A 13,888-nucleotide genomic window follows, 5' to 3' on the forward strand; every position below is an offset into this window, starting at 1 on the left:
AACAAGTGTGCGGGCCTGGAGTCAGAGCAAGTGGACATCACCTGCATGTACCCAGCCCGAGACAGAAGTGATCCTGTAGCAGCGCTGGTTCTCGCCTTTCCCATCCCTCCATGGGACACTGGCCTTAAACGCTTCCTCTTCTCAGAAAACGAATGGGCAAGGGAAGGCCACTTGGGAGCCCTAGTTACCCACTCAGAAAAGAGAACCAAGGGATACACCCAAAGAAATTAAAAGGCTCCATGTTTTAAATGATCAGGTTGTGGAGCTCATTGTCACAGGACACTCTCATGGCAAAGAGCTTCGCGGGATTAGCCACTGAGCGGGAGCCTGCAAAGCCTGGGGCAGCCCACAGCAGCAAGCCTTCCAGCCTGGCGCACAGAGCCAGGCCCGCGCTAGCGGCTTCAAAATAGCCATGTGGACATTGCAGCTTGGGCTCTCAAGGCCACCCTCCTCCACTCCCGCCCAAGCCCAACACCTGCACAGCTATTCTGAGCACGAGCACGCAAGCCCAGATCCGGTGAGCCAGGCTGGGAACTGCTGTGGGCTGCACAGACCTCAAACACGGGTACCCAAGCTAGGTAAAAAGCTAGGGGGGAAAACAAAGGGACACCAGCCTCCATCCATCAGGACAAACCGGCCATGGGCTGCCTGGGTTTAGGAAGAAATCCCCTCCACAGACATATGTTGTACAGTGCTGAGAACTTGGTCAGCGCTCAAATAATACATAACAGCAATATTATTTGTGGGGATCTACTTATCTTCATCCAGTGTAACACTGGACAGACAACAGTGTGTTTGTAACAGGCTGAAATTTGGTGTTCACACATGTGCAAGAATTGCTCAGGCGAGTGATCAGGTGCAGTGGTGCTAACTGAGCAGTCTTGTGCACACCTGGCCAGTGATGTGTCAGTGAGACGTTACCAAAGCTTCCACTCCAAAGTGTCAAAAGCCAGGAAACAACGCAGAGTGTAAACATACCACATGGCCCAGCAGCAGCTACATCTAACTACAATGGGGAATCACTGAAGCCCCCTTTACTCATTCAGGTGCCCCTCGTATCACCCGTAGGTGCCGAAGGGCACACAGTGTTTCACACCTGCAGCTGAGTTCTGATTCCTGTGTCAGTCCCTTAATGGTCTTAGAAATCCACCTCTGTGGGGTTTGAATTCTCCTCCCCTCCCAGAGAGTTTGGAATTTGATCCGCTTACGCCTCCTGGAGAGGGTCTTACTGAGACTCCCGCAGTTAATACGTGCTACAATTTTCCCCTTCTATATTTGGCTTCCCTCCCTCCAGCACTAGGTCTCCCCGAGACCCACGTAATTACCATCTGGCAAGGAGAAATCAGTTCATCCTCTCAAGGTACAGATGGAAGGGGTAGCCGCTCCACAGCGACTCCACAGCGAGACCAGGGAGCTTCTGTATGAGGAGTTACACTAACACCGCCCCACCGCCTGGACCCAGGGCTCCCTCGACAATAGGATCTGGTTACCTTTTGTGTCCTGCATGACAATCGAGCTGTACTTTAAGAAGGTTATCAGCAGGTTGCTGGTCTGCACATCGGCATCCAAAGGCAGCTCGGCAGAGCTTATAACTGGAATAAAGCAGAAGAAACACATTTAGCCTCTGCGTATCACATACAATAAGCAAGGGGAGGATACTCGAGGAACTTGATTCTCAGACACTAGGGTCTGGGTGTAATGAACACACTTGTACATAAGAATAGCCATTCTTCATCAGACCAAAGGTCCATCTAGCGCAGTATCCTGTCTTCCGACAGTGGCCAATGCCAGATGCCCCAGAGGGAATGAACAGAACAGGGAATCATCAAGTGATCCATTCCCTGTCGCCCATTCCCAGCTCCTGGCAACAGAGGCTCGGGACACCGTCCCTGCCCAGCCTGGCTTATAGCCATTAATGGATCTATCCTCCAGGAACTGATCTAGTTTTTTTTTTTAATCCGGTTATAGTCTTGGCCTTCACAACATCCTCTGGCAAGGAGTTCCACAGATTGACTGTGCTTTGTGTGAAGAAATACTTCCTTTTGTTTGTTTTAAACCTGCTGCCTATTAATTTCATTGGGTGACCCCCCTAGTTCTTGTGTTATGAGAAGGAGTAAATAACACTTCCTTATTTACTTTCTCCACACCAGTCATGATTTTATAGACCTCTGTCCTACCCCCGCTTAGTCATCTCTTTTCCAAGCTGAAAAGTCCTAGACTTATTAATCTCTCCTCCTATGGAAGCTGTCCCATACCCCAATCATTTTTGTCGCCCTTTTCTGAACCTTTTCCAATATAATTTTTTTGAAATGGGGCAACCACATCTGCATGCCGTATTCAAGATGTGGGCGTCCCGTGGATTTATATAGAGGCAATATGGTATTTTCTGTCTTATGATCTCTCCCTTTCTTAATGATTTCCAACATTCTGTTCGCTTTTTTGACTGCCGCTGTACACCGAGTGGATATTTTCAGAGAACTACCCACAGTGACTCCAAGATCTCTTTCTTGAGTGGCAACAGCTAATTTAGACCCCATCATTGTGTATGCACAGTTGGGATTATGTTTTCCAATGTGCATCACTTTGCATTTATCAACATTGTAGATCATCTGATCTCACACTCCCCAGTCAGAGGTCTTGTGTCACAGTGAGTAGGGAACAGCTCCTTCCAGAGCCCACGCTCTAGGGGTCCCAGCTCTCCTCTCCTCCTGACGCCACAAGTGCAGATTACGCTGCTGCTTTGGCACTCCAGCGCCTACCAACCCCGGAGGCGACAGGGGACTAATGCCAGCAGTCAGTGCAGATGAGGCTTCCACCGTTTTCATTTGGAAAGGAACGTGCCCAGGAAAGTCCCTGCTGAGTTTCAATAATAGGATTTGAGCCCTTAAGAAACAACTGTGAAGAGGAAAGTGCCAATTGCATGCCAACCTCCCTCCCTTTTCTCTCTGGGGCATTGAAAACTGCCCCCTTCTCCTGAAGGAACAGTCCAGAGCTGAAAAGCTGCAGCACAGAGAGAGCTGCTGCGTGACCAAGGAGCTTTGCTGTAGGTCAACGCAAAGATGTTTTTTTTAAATGCCCACCAATGTTTCCCAAACTAAAACTTTACAGGCAGCAGCTCTACAGATTTACAGCAGACAGAAGCCAGGTGATCACGGTTTATGCTAGCGAAACTAAACGGCCACATGGAGACATCTGTCCCCAGCTGCATCAGGCCAAGAGCGGGTGAGCATTTCTGATACAGACCTTGCTCCCGCCCTCCATGCCCCTGACACCCCAACACCAGACACGTCTGCAGTGTGCTCTGCAGGCGGCTGCCAGTCACCCTCAGGTCCCAGACCCCAATCACCTCGGTTCTGGGCTGGACTCAGGCAGGTCTCTTGCTCTCAGACTGGGCTGCAGCACCGTGTGATCAGCCATGCTCCTCTCGGCAGGTCTGACTGGCTACTCTACACTGCAGTCGGAGGCGTGATTCCCCGCGCAGGAAGATACACGTGCGCTGGCTTGGACTGGTGGCTGCAGGGTGGCTGCAGGGGTGAGCAGTGAGGGGGCCACCCCAGTACAATCCCATTCGAGACCCCAGGTACACACCAGGCTGGCTAGCCTCAGCCAGGCCGCCAGGGCCACCCTGCTATTTGTACTATGCTGCAGCCAGCACTGCCCCCCGGAGCAGTGACCAGCGGTTAGCACAGCGGCCAAACAGCTGCTCCCTGCAGAGCCAGGGCATTTCAGGTCTTAAACCAAGAGCTGGGGAAGACCCAACTAGCTTGAGCTGTCTCCACAGCGTCCGTCGGCCTGTCCCTCTGGGCAGCTCCTGGCAACTGACCCACTCCCCGTCTCGGTCCCGAAAAGGGTTTTTTAGTTAGTTCCTGCCTGGCAAAGCAGCTGTGCCATTTTGCCCAGCAATTGCCCTGGTGTTTGCTGGGAGGCTGCTTCTCTACAGCCCCTTCCGCTGCTCTTCCGACAGCTCCCCCAGAACGAAAGCCCTATGCGTGCTCTGCCCCCACACACGCAGCCCAGGCTCGCTCGACAGCCAGGGGCCATGTGCGTTTCGCAGCGGCTACCCCTTCCATCAGCCGAGGCACCAACGCCGGTGCAGGCCCTGGCAGCCTGTTTGCTAAGCAGCACAGTGTGACATCACCACTCTGCGAGCTGCACTGGCTGCCTGGGGGCTTCCAGCTGCAGGTCAAGGTGCTGGTTTAGACCAATTAAAGCCCTACAGAGCTTGAGACCTGCTTACCTGCGGGACCCCTTTTTTCAGGCCATAAGGCCACAGACCTGGTCTCATTAGAGGCATGAGCTGGACCCACTTTTGGATGAGAAGGAGCTGCTAGCAGCTCCAAGGGGCGCTCCTCTCTGGAATCCACTCCCTCTTTCCAAGCACACAGCCTATCTATTGGCCTGGCCTTTGGGGGAGAGAAAAGTAGCTGGAGCTTGCACAGGGATTTGGGGTGAGAAGAGGCTGCTGGTTTGATCCTGTAGGCGACTGTATTTTTAATTTATGTAAAATGCACTTGGAGGCTGGGACAGGAGCCTTTACATCAATAAATCTAAATACACACACAGACCGGCTCTCCCTGTCAAACCCCACCACCCCGCAGCGAGATAAGGAAGGGTTAGAGCTCAGAGGAGCAAACAGGCACGGACGGGGGAAGGGCCCTATCCAGAAATAGAACCCAGGCGCCCAGAGTCCAGGGCCTCTGCTCCGACTGCCCCGAGCACTGCAGCACACGGCCCTTAGCAGACCAGTGTTCCATGCCCAGCAACAGGGGACTGAACTCACGAGAAAGTTCCAGTCCCAGTTCCGATTTCTGCCTCTGCGGCTCTAAGTCAGATACCTTCCGATGTTTTCATTTCTAAAAGCCATCCGACATTCCAGTCTATGTGAGCGTGCAAGGCAGGAAACAAGGGGATCAAACCCGGCACTGACATGCAGAGGGGCCAAACAGGAGTGGGGGTTACATGCAGCTCATGGAGGTCTGTGCTCATCTCTAGCACAAAGCTGCAGTCCGCAGAGATGACGGGGCCAAGCAGCCAACGGGGCCTGGCAGTTTGAATCAAACTGGAGTAGTGCAGGATGGGGCCTTCAGTTTCTGGGGGCTGCACCTCTCCAGGGTCTGCACGCTGCTCCATTCAATGCAGAGGCTCCTGACATGTTGCTAACGTGACTCTCAAACAGCAAAGTCCGTGCACCCCTCTGCTATGGAGCTGGAAACTTTCTTACCCCCAACATTATGAATTGCTCATGAAGATTTAGCCAAGGTCGGCAATAGAATGGCTCCTCCCGGAGCCACTACGATGTATGCTGCTGATGAATATTAAACAGTAAGCAAATCAGCATTTAGATACCATGGGGACGGGCACCTTAGATTTGTATATTACGGATGCACAGTTCACAGCAAACAGAAACAGTCTTATGAAAAAAAATCCCTCTGCAGAACCCATCACTGCTGAACCCAGGTAACCCTACAGCTGTAGCTTTTTTAGGAAGGCACAGGTTTTATTGTGACATTTTAAAGGGCTTAATTAATGTTACAGGCTAACGGCCGGAGGAATTTCAGTTCGGAACACGAGCCCGTTTTTAACCCAAGTTGCCCAGAAGAGCGCCCGGAACCCACACGTGGATTTTTCCATGCTCTGTATCTTGAAAACAGCTTGGCCTTTTTTTCTTTTTAATGCACCAGAAAGCAAGAAAAAAAGCCGCCCGTTCTAAAGCTGAAATGCCTTGTGCTAACTCTAAGCCAAGAGCAAATTTTACAGCTGAATTGCAAATCCTGCAAAATGAGAGGAATTCTGACATAGCTTGAAAGTAACAGCACTGCTGGGGAGCAGCACCGTCGTTAAACCAAACCCAGGCTCAAGCCCTTGGCATCGCAGAGAGGCTGGATCAGAGATAAGACGACAGGGAATGTAAATGAAAAATGCCTCTCAACATGATCCCTGCAAGTTAAGATCAACTCCCTTTTCTTAAGCTTAATAACCCTCTGAGCAGTAGGGAGCCGGCAGTGAGGGCTGAGCGCAGCGGCTGTTCAAAGTGGGCTGACTTCTTTCACTAAATTAAAAAAAAAAAAGCTAGTTGTAGGTAAGCACAATGCTGTCGGTTGTGTAACAAAGTGCGTGGGTGGATACATTAGCAACGAACAGTCTGAAAGGAAGCATACGAAGCGCCTGGCCCGCTGCATCACACAAAACACATACACGGGGAGGTTCGAGACAGCTTTTTTTTCAACTGAAGCTTTTGATATCCATGGTAACCAGGCAGAATTCATCCTTTTGGAGAAGAATAGTCTTCAGCCAAGACATCAAATGACCTGAACAGCAGATACAAGAGGGTAACCCATGCTGCTCTCGCTTCAAGCCATTGCCAAATTGCGCTCTGTTCAAACAGACTCCATTCTTCTGTTAACCGCTTTCTTCAGTCACTGATGGTGTAATGCTGCTGGATTTCTCAGAGTGGGTTACGTCTACACGACCTCAAATAAAGAGCTGGTCTATACAGCTCTCGTATGCATTAATGCACACATTAAAGTATCTTGTTTAGAACAACCAGGCTCCCAGATCTCAGTTTAAGCCGTCATTTAAAAAGCCAGGCTGAAGAATGGGCAGAGGCAAAAAAGAAATAGCTCCTGCTTCTCAAACAGCTTGGATTCAAATCCTAGGTTAATTTCCAGCTGGAAACAAGTTCATTAGTGACAAGTAGGCGCCCACTGTGACTAACTGCCTGGGAGATGAGCTCCACCGAAACCTCCTAAACATCAGACATGTCCATAAACAAAGCTCTTAAAAAACATTAATTGGGTGGCTGCATCCATGTGGAGACACACTGGGACAGGAGGGCTGTGTCAGTCCTCTCCTAGCAAGATGTGGCTTTAGCTATGGCTTTGGGAAAGATGCCAGCATACACAAGAGCAGAGAGTCTGTGTGATTCTTCTTCTAAGTAGCAGAAATAAAAAGCCATCTAACGTGTCACCTGGCTCTGCTTAACAACCAGGCCGCCCAGGAAGACAACAGGAAATCTCTCTCCAGACAGAATGGCTTAGCTGCCACCTTGAAAAACTGCCTGGCCATTTATTTTATGGCTCATTTTAAATGCTAACCCCCAAAAGAAGCTTAAACATCTCACCATCTGAAGAAGGCGGAGTGGTCCCGAGTGGAGTGACTGGCGTTGTTGGAATTGGGCTTATCGGCACGGTCACCAACCCCATTTCTGGATGGCTCTGAAGCAAAAACACATGATCTCAAACACACACATTTTATACACCACAGTAACGTGGAGCAACACCCACAAGGTGTATTACCCCAGATGACACAGGCTGCAGATGTGTCGGCAGACACCAGCAGGCTTTCAACCACCACCCTGAGCAGCACGGGGGGATAGACAGCCCAGTGGTTTGGGCACTAGCCTCAGAGTTGGGAGACGTGGGTTCAAATCTCTGCTCCACCACAACCTGCCTGTGCGACCATGGGCAAGTCACTTAGCCTCTCTGCAACAATTCCCCAAGCTGGGACACACGAAGACCAGACGACCTGGTCATCCCTGATGGCCTTAATCCCTGCAACTGAGTGTGCAGTGGGGATAGGAGCACTGCCCTGCCTCACAGGGGTGAGAGGATTGTAAGGCACCCATATACCACGGTGCTGGGGAAAAGACAAACCCACCCACTTCTCTTAGAGCTTCTGGTCACTCCTCCCCCTCCCCCCCCAGGTGTTTTCAGAATGACCCTGGAATATTTAATACCTCCCTTCCAATCCTCCTCTGCCCTTTTAAAATGGGATTGTCATTTGTTTCGTGGGTTCACATTTTAAGACACCGGCAATTGACTATGCTCCTGCCCTGCTGAAAAGCGCGAGGGTTCAATAGAACACAGCACTACAGAAACATCATCATCGATCTGTTCTGCTTCCCTCAACTGCCTTTTCTCCCCAGCTCATCTTCACTAACTGCTCCAGGCCTAATGACTGCTTGAACCTGATTCGCGACAGGCGTCTGTTTATTCCAGTCATCTGGTAGAACTGGGGAGATTCTAGAACCTATTCTGTTCTAATCCGGCTGTGACGTAACCAAGACTGTTTCATATCATGTCTTACATGCAGATGCATCTCACAATGCTTAATACAATGTGCGGTATACGAAGGATTTGAAAGTTAGGGACCGTGCTGGAGAACGACTAGAGGGATGTAAACCCACACATTTTCTGGGAAGCATGGGCACTTACTACCACTCAAAGTCCAATCTAGGAAATATAGCTTTAAAATACATTTTCCACTGAAAATAGGTTCTCTCCCATGGAATAAAACCAAGGGATTTTTTCCCCCAAAAAATAATTCAGCTGTCAGCCAAGGTATACAGCGCCACCTAGCAGCAAGAGATTAGTACGAGCAGGGCACAAGGCGCTACAAAGACAATGTGGATCTAAGTTCAGCCATGCCCAGGTATTAGTGGTTGGAGATTCCTGCAATACTGGAGCAGGTAAAGAATGTGATTTGAGCCAGAAGTTTCTTCCATTATTTTTGGGGAGCTTTAAGGCAAGTCATGTCCTACTTCGGACAAGGATTATTGACGATCCACCCAAAAGCTTCATCAGACTGGTACATCCCTGTGTGTGCCTGGGCCTGTCTAGGGCTGCCTCCAACCATGGGCTGGCGGCACGACCAGACTCATTACTGTCTGCCCCCACCATGTCTGCTGTGTGTGCAAACCCACAGGGCATTCAGAGAATCCGCCTGAGCTTTCTGATCAAATCTACGGCTGCATCCACTGCTCTTCAGACACAAACCCGGCTTTTACTGTCCCGCTTCACAGACTGATACTGTCAGTTCTCAAGACAGGACAATTGACCTACAAAGAAGGTCAACTTCATCACATTCTCCACGAAGGTTTGTACAGAAACTAGTGTTTGAAACACGACTCTTCCAGTAGCTGTTTACTCTCTAAAACAGACTGCTGAACTGTGGTGCCACACAGGGGATCAGAGATTAGATTCCTAACTTCCAGGCTAGCAGGGAACAGCCGACCCTCTATGGTGCTTTCTGATCAGACCCTCCAGCCAACCGCAGGGCAGCATTACCAGGGTTTAGAGGGAGTCACATCCAGCCCTCCCCAGACACAAAAATGGGTCAGTCTGACACGAGGCATCCCCCAGAAAACTTCTCCCAAAAACCTTTTTAATTCTTTTCTGTGGTGGGGTGGGAAATAAGAGGCATTGCATATCCTAAGTCACCCTGAATCCGGGCCCTAGCCTGCTTCTGGTCCTATCTGGCTAGGAACTATAACGAAACCCCAAACGACCCAGGGAAAGAAAAGACGGACTGACTGATCTAACTGGTCTTCTCCAGCCCTGCCCTGGACTGGCTGTTGAAGCGCTTTTGTGGTTGAGCCTCCCCTCAACTCAAAGGAAACTCACGGAATCGGGCCCCACCTGTGCCAATACGGTGATGAAGTTCCGGTTTAAGTGAACGGCTTCGTAGAGGGCCAGAAGAATTGCCTCGTTCGTTCTACAAGAGCAGCAGAAAAGCAGAGTTATGGGAAGGGCTGCACTCCAGCGACAGCCACCAGAGCAAAGGTGTGGCTCATGATTCGGTGAGTCCAGCCAGAAACACCTTCCAGGGGCCTGAGTTTCAGAAGTGGCACACGCCCACCCTCTGAGAGCCAGCGCTTGTTATTTAAAGTGTATTGAGTTGGTCATCCAGTCACTTCTGAAGACCATGGTCTTGGACCCCCTCGACCTTCCACCGAAGGACTCACCTTGTTCCTCACTCTCAAGCATTGCTTCCTCCTTCAAGTGCCTGCATTTGAGAGCACAGAGCAGCCAGCTGCCTCCACCATCCCCTATTTATGTTGAGCTGTGGATGGAGGAGCAGCTTTTTCCCTCCTGATTTGAAAGGAAAGCTCCCCTCCCACTCTCTACATCCAACACTCGTGCACAGCGTTACAGAAGGCTCCCCAGACACAGCCAGCCTCCTACAGTCCCAGACGCTTACTTCGAGTCCCAGCCTCGCCCATTGTTTGCAGTTGCAAGGTACAATTTTGGTTGCCAGGCCAGAGCGGACGTTGCTTCGGCTTGTTTTTCTACATTAAAATGGCCCCATAATGGAACAGAAGCAGGTGACAGTTTGCAATTCAGAACCAGCAAGGTAAATTGCCGTTCACTGTGCGGATAATATCTGTGTACTTACTGGACAGAGATTTTCTCATCGGCATCAGCTATGAACATGCTGCCCACCTGTGGAAGGAAACAGTATTGCACAGCTTTATGAAGCACGTTAGGAAAAGCTGTTGTCATTGCTTGCAGCTAGCAAGAGCAGGCCTGGACAGGACCTGAAAGCTGAAAGGCCCTGGCTGGCTTGCAGCTGAGGAGCAGGACAAGGAAAGTCCCACAGCTTCCTTCTCCAGGTGGCCACGAGCTGCCCTTGGAAGAAGCCTCCCCCAGGACACGTCTCGTAGCTACAGCCAATCCCCGCTCAAATGACAAAAAAGATGACGACTGATTCCCAGAGCTGGATTTCTCAATGGGCTCCCCAGACAGCCACAGACAAAACCCGGTAGGTTTATGGCAATGCATTTCCCATCGCACTGTGCCAGCAACACTGCTCTGGGGCCGGCAGCTCCTACCGAAGAGCAGCGATTGATTTTCTTTATGACAAAGGCTGTTTTAAAAAAGGTCATGTGCAGCTTTTCAAAATGAAGATGGAGAAGAAAATATTTCTGATTCTCAACCAAAAAATACTGAGCTCCTTGCAAAGCCCAGCAATATGATCTGTGGTGTCATTCGCTCCCCTCTTCAGAGCCTGATCCAAAGCTCACTGAAGTCAATGGAAAGACTCCTGCTGAATTCAGTGGATTTTGGATCAAGGTCTCACATAGTCCCATATGCTTTATTTATCTTTTAAATACTGAAAAAATGCTCTTTCCTCACTCACCATATTGGTTAAGGCTGAGAAAAAGCCACTCTGGTGCTCCTCTTCCTTATCTTTGTACTGCCTGAACAACCAGGGAAACAGCAACAGAAAGTGGGGTGTTACACACGGAAACAGGGTTATTTTATCCAAATCCCTATATAACAGACATGTCAGGTCAGGATAAGAGCTGGCGAGAGCGACAACATTCACGTTTACTTTTCAAGGAGCTTGTGAAGAGAGCTGCAAAGGGAGTTCAAATCTCTGCTACAGACAGGGGAAGGCAACCTATGGCACACGAGCTGATTTTCAGTGGCACTCACACTGCCTGGGTCCTGGCCACCGGTCTGGGGGGCTCTGCATTTTAATTTAATTTTAAATGAAGCTTCTTAAACATTTTAAAAACCGGATTTACTTTACATACAACAACAGTTTAGTTATATATTATAGACTTGTAGAAAGAGACCTTCTAAAAACGTTCAAATGTATGACTGGCATGCGAAACCTTAAATGAGAGTGAATGAATGAAGACTCGGCACCGCACCTCTGAACGGTTGCCGACCCCTGGATTAAGGTATGCAGTGGTGGGGTAGCCAGGTTGGTCCCAGGATATTAGAGACACCCGGTGAGTGAGGAAGCAGCTCAGTGTAAGCTGGAAAGCTTCTCTCTCTCCCCACAGAAGCCGGTCCAATAAAAGGTATTACCCCGTCCCCCTTCTGTCGTAGGGCACAGTCTGGGGGCTAACAGGAAAGGGGAGCATTGTGCTCTGAGGCAAAGGCCACACCGCTGCTCAGCCGAGACCTGGACTGAGATGAGGAGGGGAGCGAGGGAAATCTTAAAGGCACGCTCCCAAACAGCTGAGCCACTGAACTGCCAGGAATAAGGCTCATTAAAACCCTAACTCATAAAAGAAAAATGTTTTCAGTCATTTGTTTGGACTTCGATATTAATTTACTATTTCACAGACCCCAGCGGGGTCTGAGACCATCTGAGCTTACAGTTACCGTATTGTTCCGAGTATAGGCCGCTCCTGATTATAAGCCGCACCCTTAAAGATTGGTGCTATTTTAAAAAAATTAAATTTTTAATTTTTTTAACTTAAAGAAAATCTCAGCCGCGGCCGGGACTCAGAGGGCTCTGGGCTGTCTGCCGCGGCGGGGAGCCCAGAGCCCTTTAAATCCCAGCCGCGTCGGGGACTCAGAGGGCTCTAGGCTGCCCGCTGCGGCGGGGAGCCCAGAGCTCTTTAAATCCCAGCCGCGGCGGGGAGTCAGAGGGCTCCGGGCTGCCCGCCGCGGCGGGGAATCAGAGCGCTCTGGGCTGCCCGCCACGGCGGGGAGCCCAGAGCCCTTTAAATCCCAGCCGCGTCGGGGACTCAGAGGGCTCTAGGCTGCCCACTGCGGCGGGGAGCCCAGAGCTCTTTAAATCCCAGCCGCGGCGGGGAATCAGAGGGCTCTAGGCTGCCCACTGCGGCGGGCAGCCCGGAGCCCTCTGATTCCCCGCCGCGGCGGGGATTGAAAGTATTTTTATTGGGTTTTTTTTAGCAAGATCCCGCTTATAGGCCGCACCCCTAGTTTAAAAACTTAAATTAGGGGAAAAAAGTGCGGCCTCTACTCGGGACAATACGGTACTTACAACGTGGCAAGCGAGGGCAACAAACCAACTGCTTTGGGGGAGGAAAAGCAGGCTACAGAGTTTGCGCAGCTCTTCGGGAAGGAGTGGGGGCATCACAGTAGAGGGTATTTTTTATTCTTTGCTTCACTATATATAAATATAAATCTAATAACCATGTTAAGGGACCAGTTGACTGACTTCTTGTGGGTGTTGCCATAGAAGTAGGTTTTCAGCAGCATTTGCAACACAAAAACCAAAGCACTGGGCTGCTGCATGAGAAAACCTGAAAGTGAAACTATCTAATAAACGAACGCAAAAGTGACCACACACACTTCACTTGTCCAGATGAACGAAATACAAAAAGTGAAGCACCTACATGGTGAAAAGCAAAGCAGATGATACAAACTGACAGTGTTTCTTACATCGAGGGTGTTATTTGGTAAGGAAATCCAGAATCACTAACCCCAAAGAGTTCAAAAAACATGAGAGATTTTACAAACGAGCATCTGGGGCTATTTTCTTGGCCCTCAGGCTCTACTCACTTCAGCTTTTCCAATTTTCTCCACAACCACAAGGGCTAGAAAATTAGTTTTCTGTGGGTTTTTTTTTGTTTTGTTGGGGGGGGGGGGGGGAAGGGGTTTTGGGTAACAAAAGCCAAGATTCTCATGTGCTCTCCCAATTCCAGCAGCTGGGGCTTTATGAAAAACACCAAATATCCCAAGATCCAAAATCAAATCATGGGAGTGGGAAACTCTGGAAATCGGTTTTCATTACCTGGGCTGACGGTTTCCAGCCCTGGGGCACACAGAGAAGCATTTAATCTGAGTGGTCTAACTTTCAAAGCTCACAACTTCCGATGACTACAATGGGAGCTGCAAGCGCTCAGTCCTTCTGAGCGTCCGGTCACTTTGATAGAGGCGCTGAATACTGGCCATTCCTTTTAACCTGACACTGTCTACTTAACTCTCCTGCAACTGGGCACAGCTTTGGTCTGCTACAGAGACAAGAGCAACGGGCCACCGCTCAGCTACACCTCCAGGGCAGGCAAGAGAGTAGCAGAGCATGCTACCAGTGCTCCAGCACAGTAAGTTATCAACATCTGTTTAAGGGGGTTAAGAGAACACTGCCCCAGGGGCAGGTTATCCTATCGCTTCCTACTGATGGATTTCTTGCAGCTTCTTCTGAGGCAGCTGGTCCTGGCCCCAGCCTGAGACCAGGTACCGGTTTAGATGGACCTGCTCTGATCCAGTCTGGCAATTCCTGCACTCCCAGATAGATTTGTTTGTTTCCGATGGGCTGTCAGTGATTTTTCTGGCACAGCGGCACTCAATGAATCATTCATTTTCACATCACAACGTGAGATTTTACAGACAACTCACAAAGA

At 50.0% G+C, this 13,888-nt stretch overlaps 1 protein-coding gene across 4 annotated transcripts in view; it reads right to left on the reverse strand.

The window, feature by feature from the left end:
- Nucleotides 1–13,888, reverse strand: part of ARMH3 (armadillo like helical domain containing 3) — a 172,897-nt gene that overhangs the window by 123,277 nt on the left and 35,732 nt on the right. For all 4 annotated transcript variants that reach the window (XM_045024060.1, XM_045024059.1, XM_045024057.1 and 1 more), the window contains exons 11-15: nucleotides 10,918–10,978; nucleotides 10,174–10,220; nucleotides 9,417–9,492; nucleotides 7,121–7,214; nucleotides 1,491–1,592 (exon numbers count right to left, since the gene is read on the reverse strand). In XM_045024060.1, coding sequence (XP_044879995.1) covers nucleotides 1,491–1,592; nucleotides 7,121–7,214; nucleotides 9,417–9,492; nucleotides 10,174–10,220; nucleotides 10,918–10,978 — 380 coding nt within the window. The remainder of the gene's footprint in view (nucleotides 1–1,490; nucleotides 1,593–7,120; nucleotides 7,215–9,416; nucleotides 9,493–10,173; nucleotides 10,221–10,917; nucleotides 10,979–13,888) is intronic.

The sequence above is a fragment of the Mauremys mutica genome, chromosome 7 (genome assembly GCF_020497125.1).
Source record: "Mauremys mutica isolate MM-2020 ecotype Southern chromosome 7, ASM2049712v1, whole genome shotgun sequence".
NCBI lineage: Eukaryota > Metazoa > Chordata > Testudines > Geoemydidae > Mauremys > Mauremys mutica.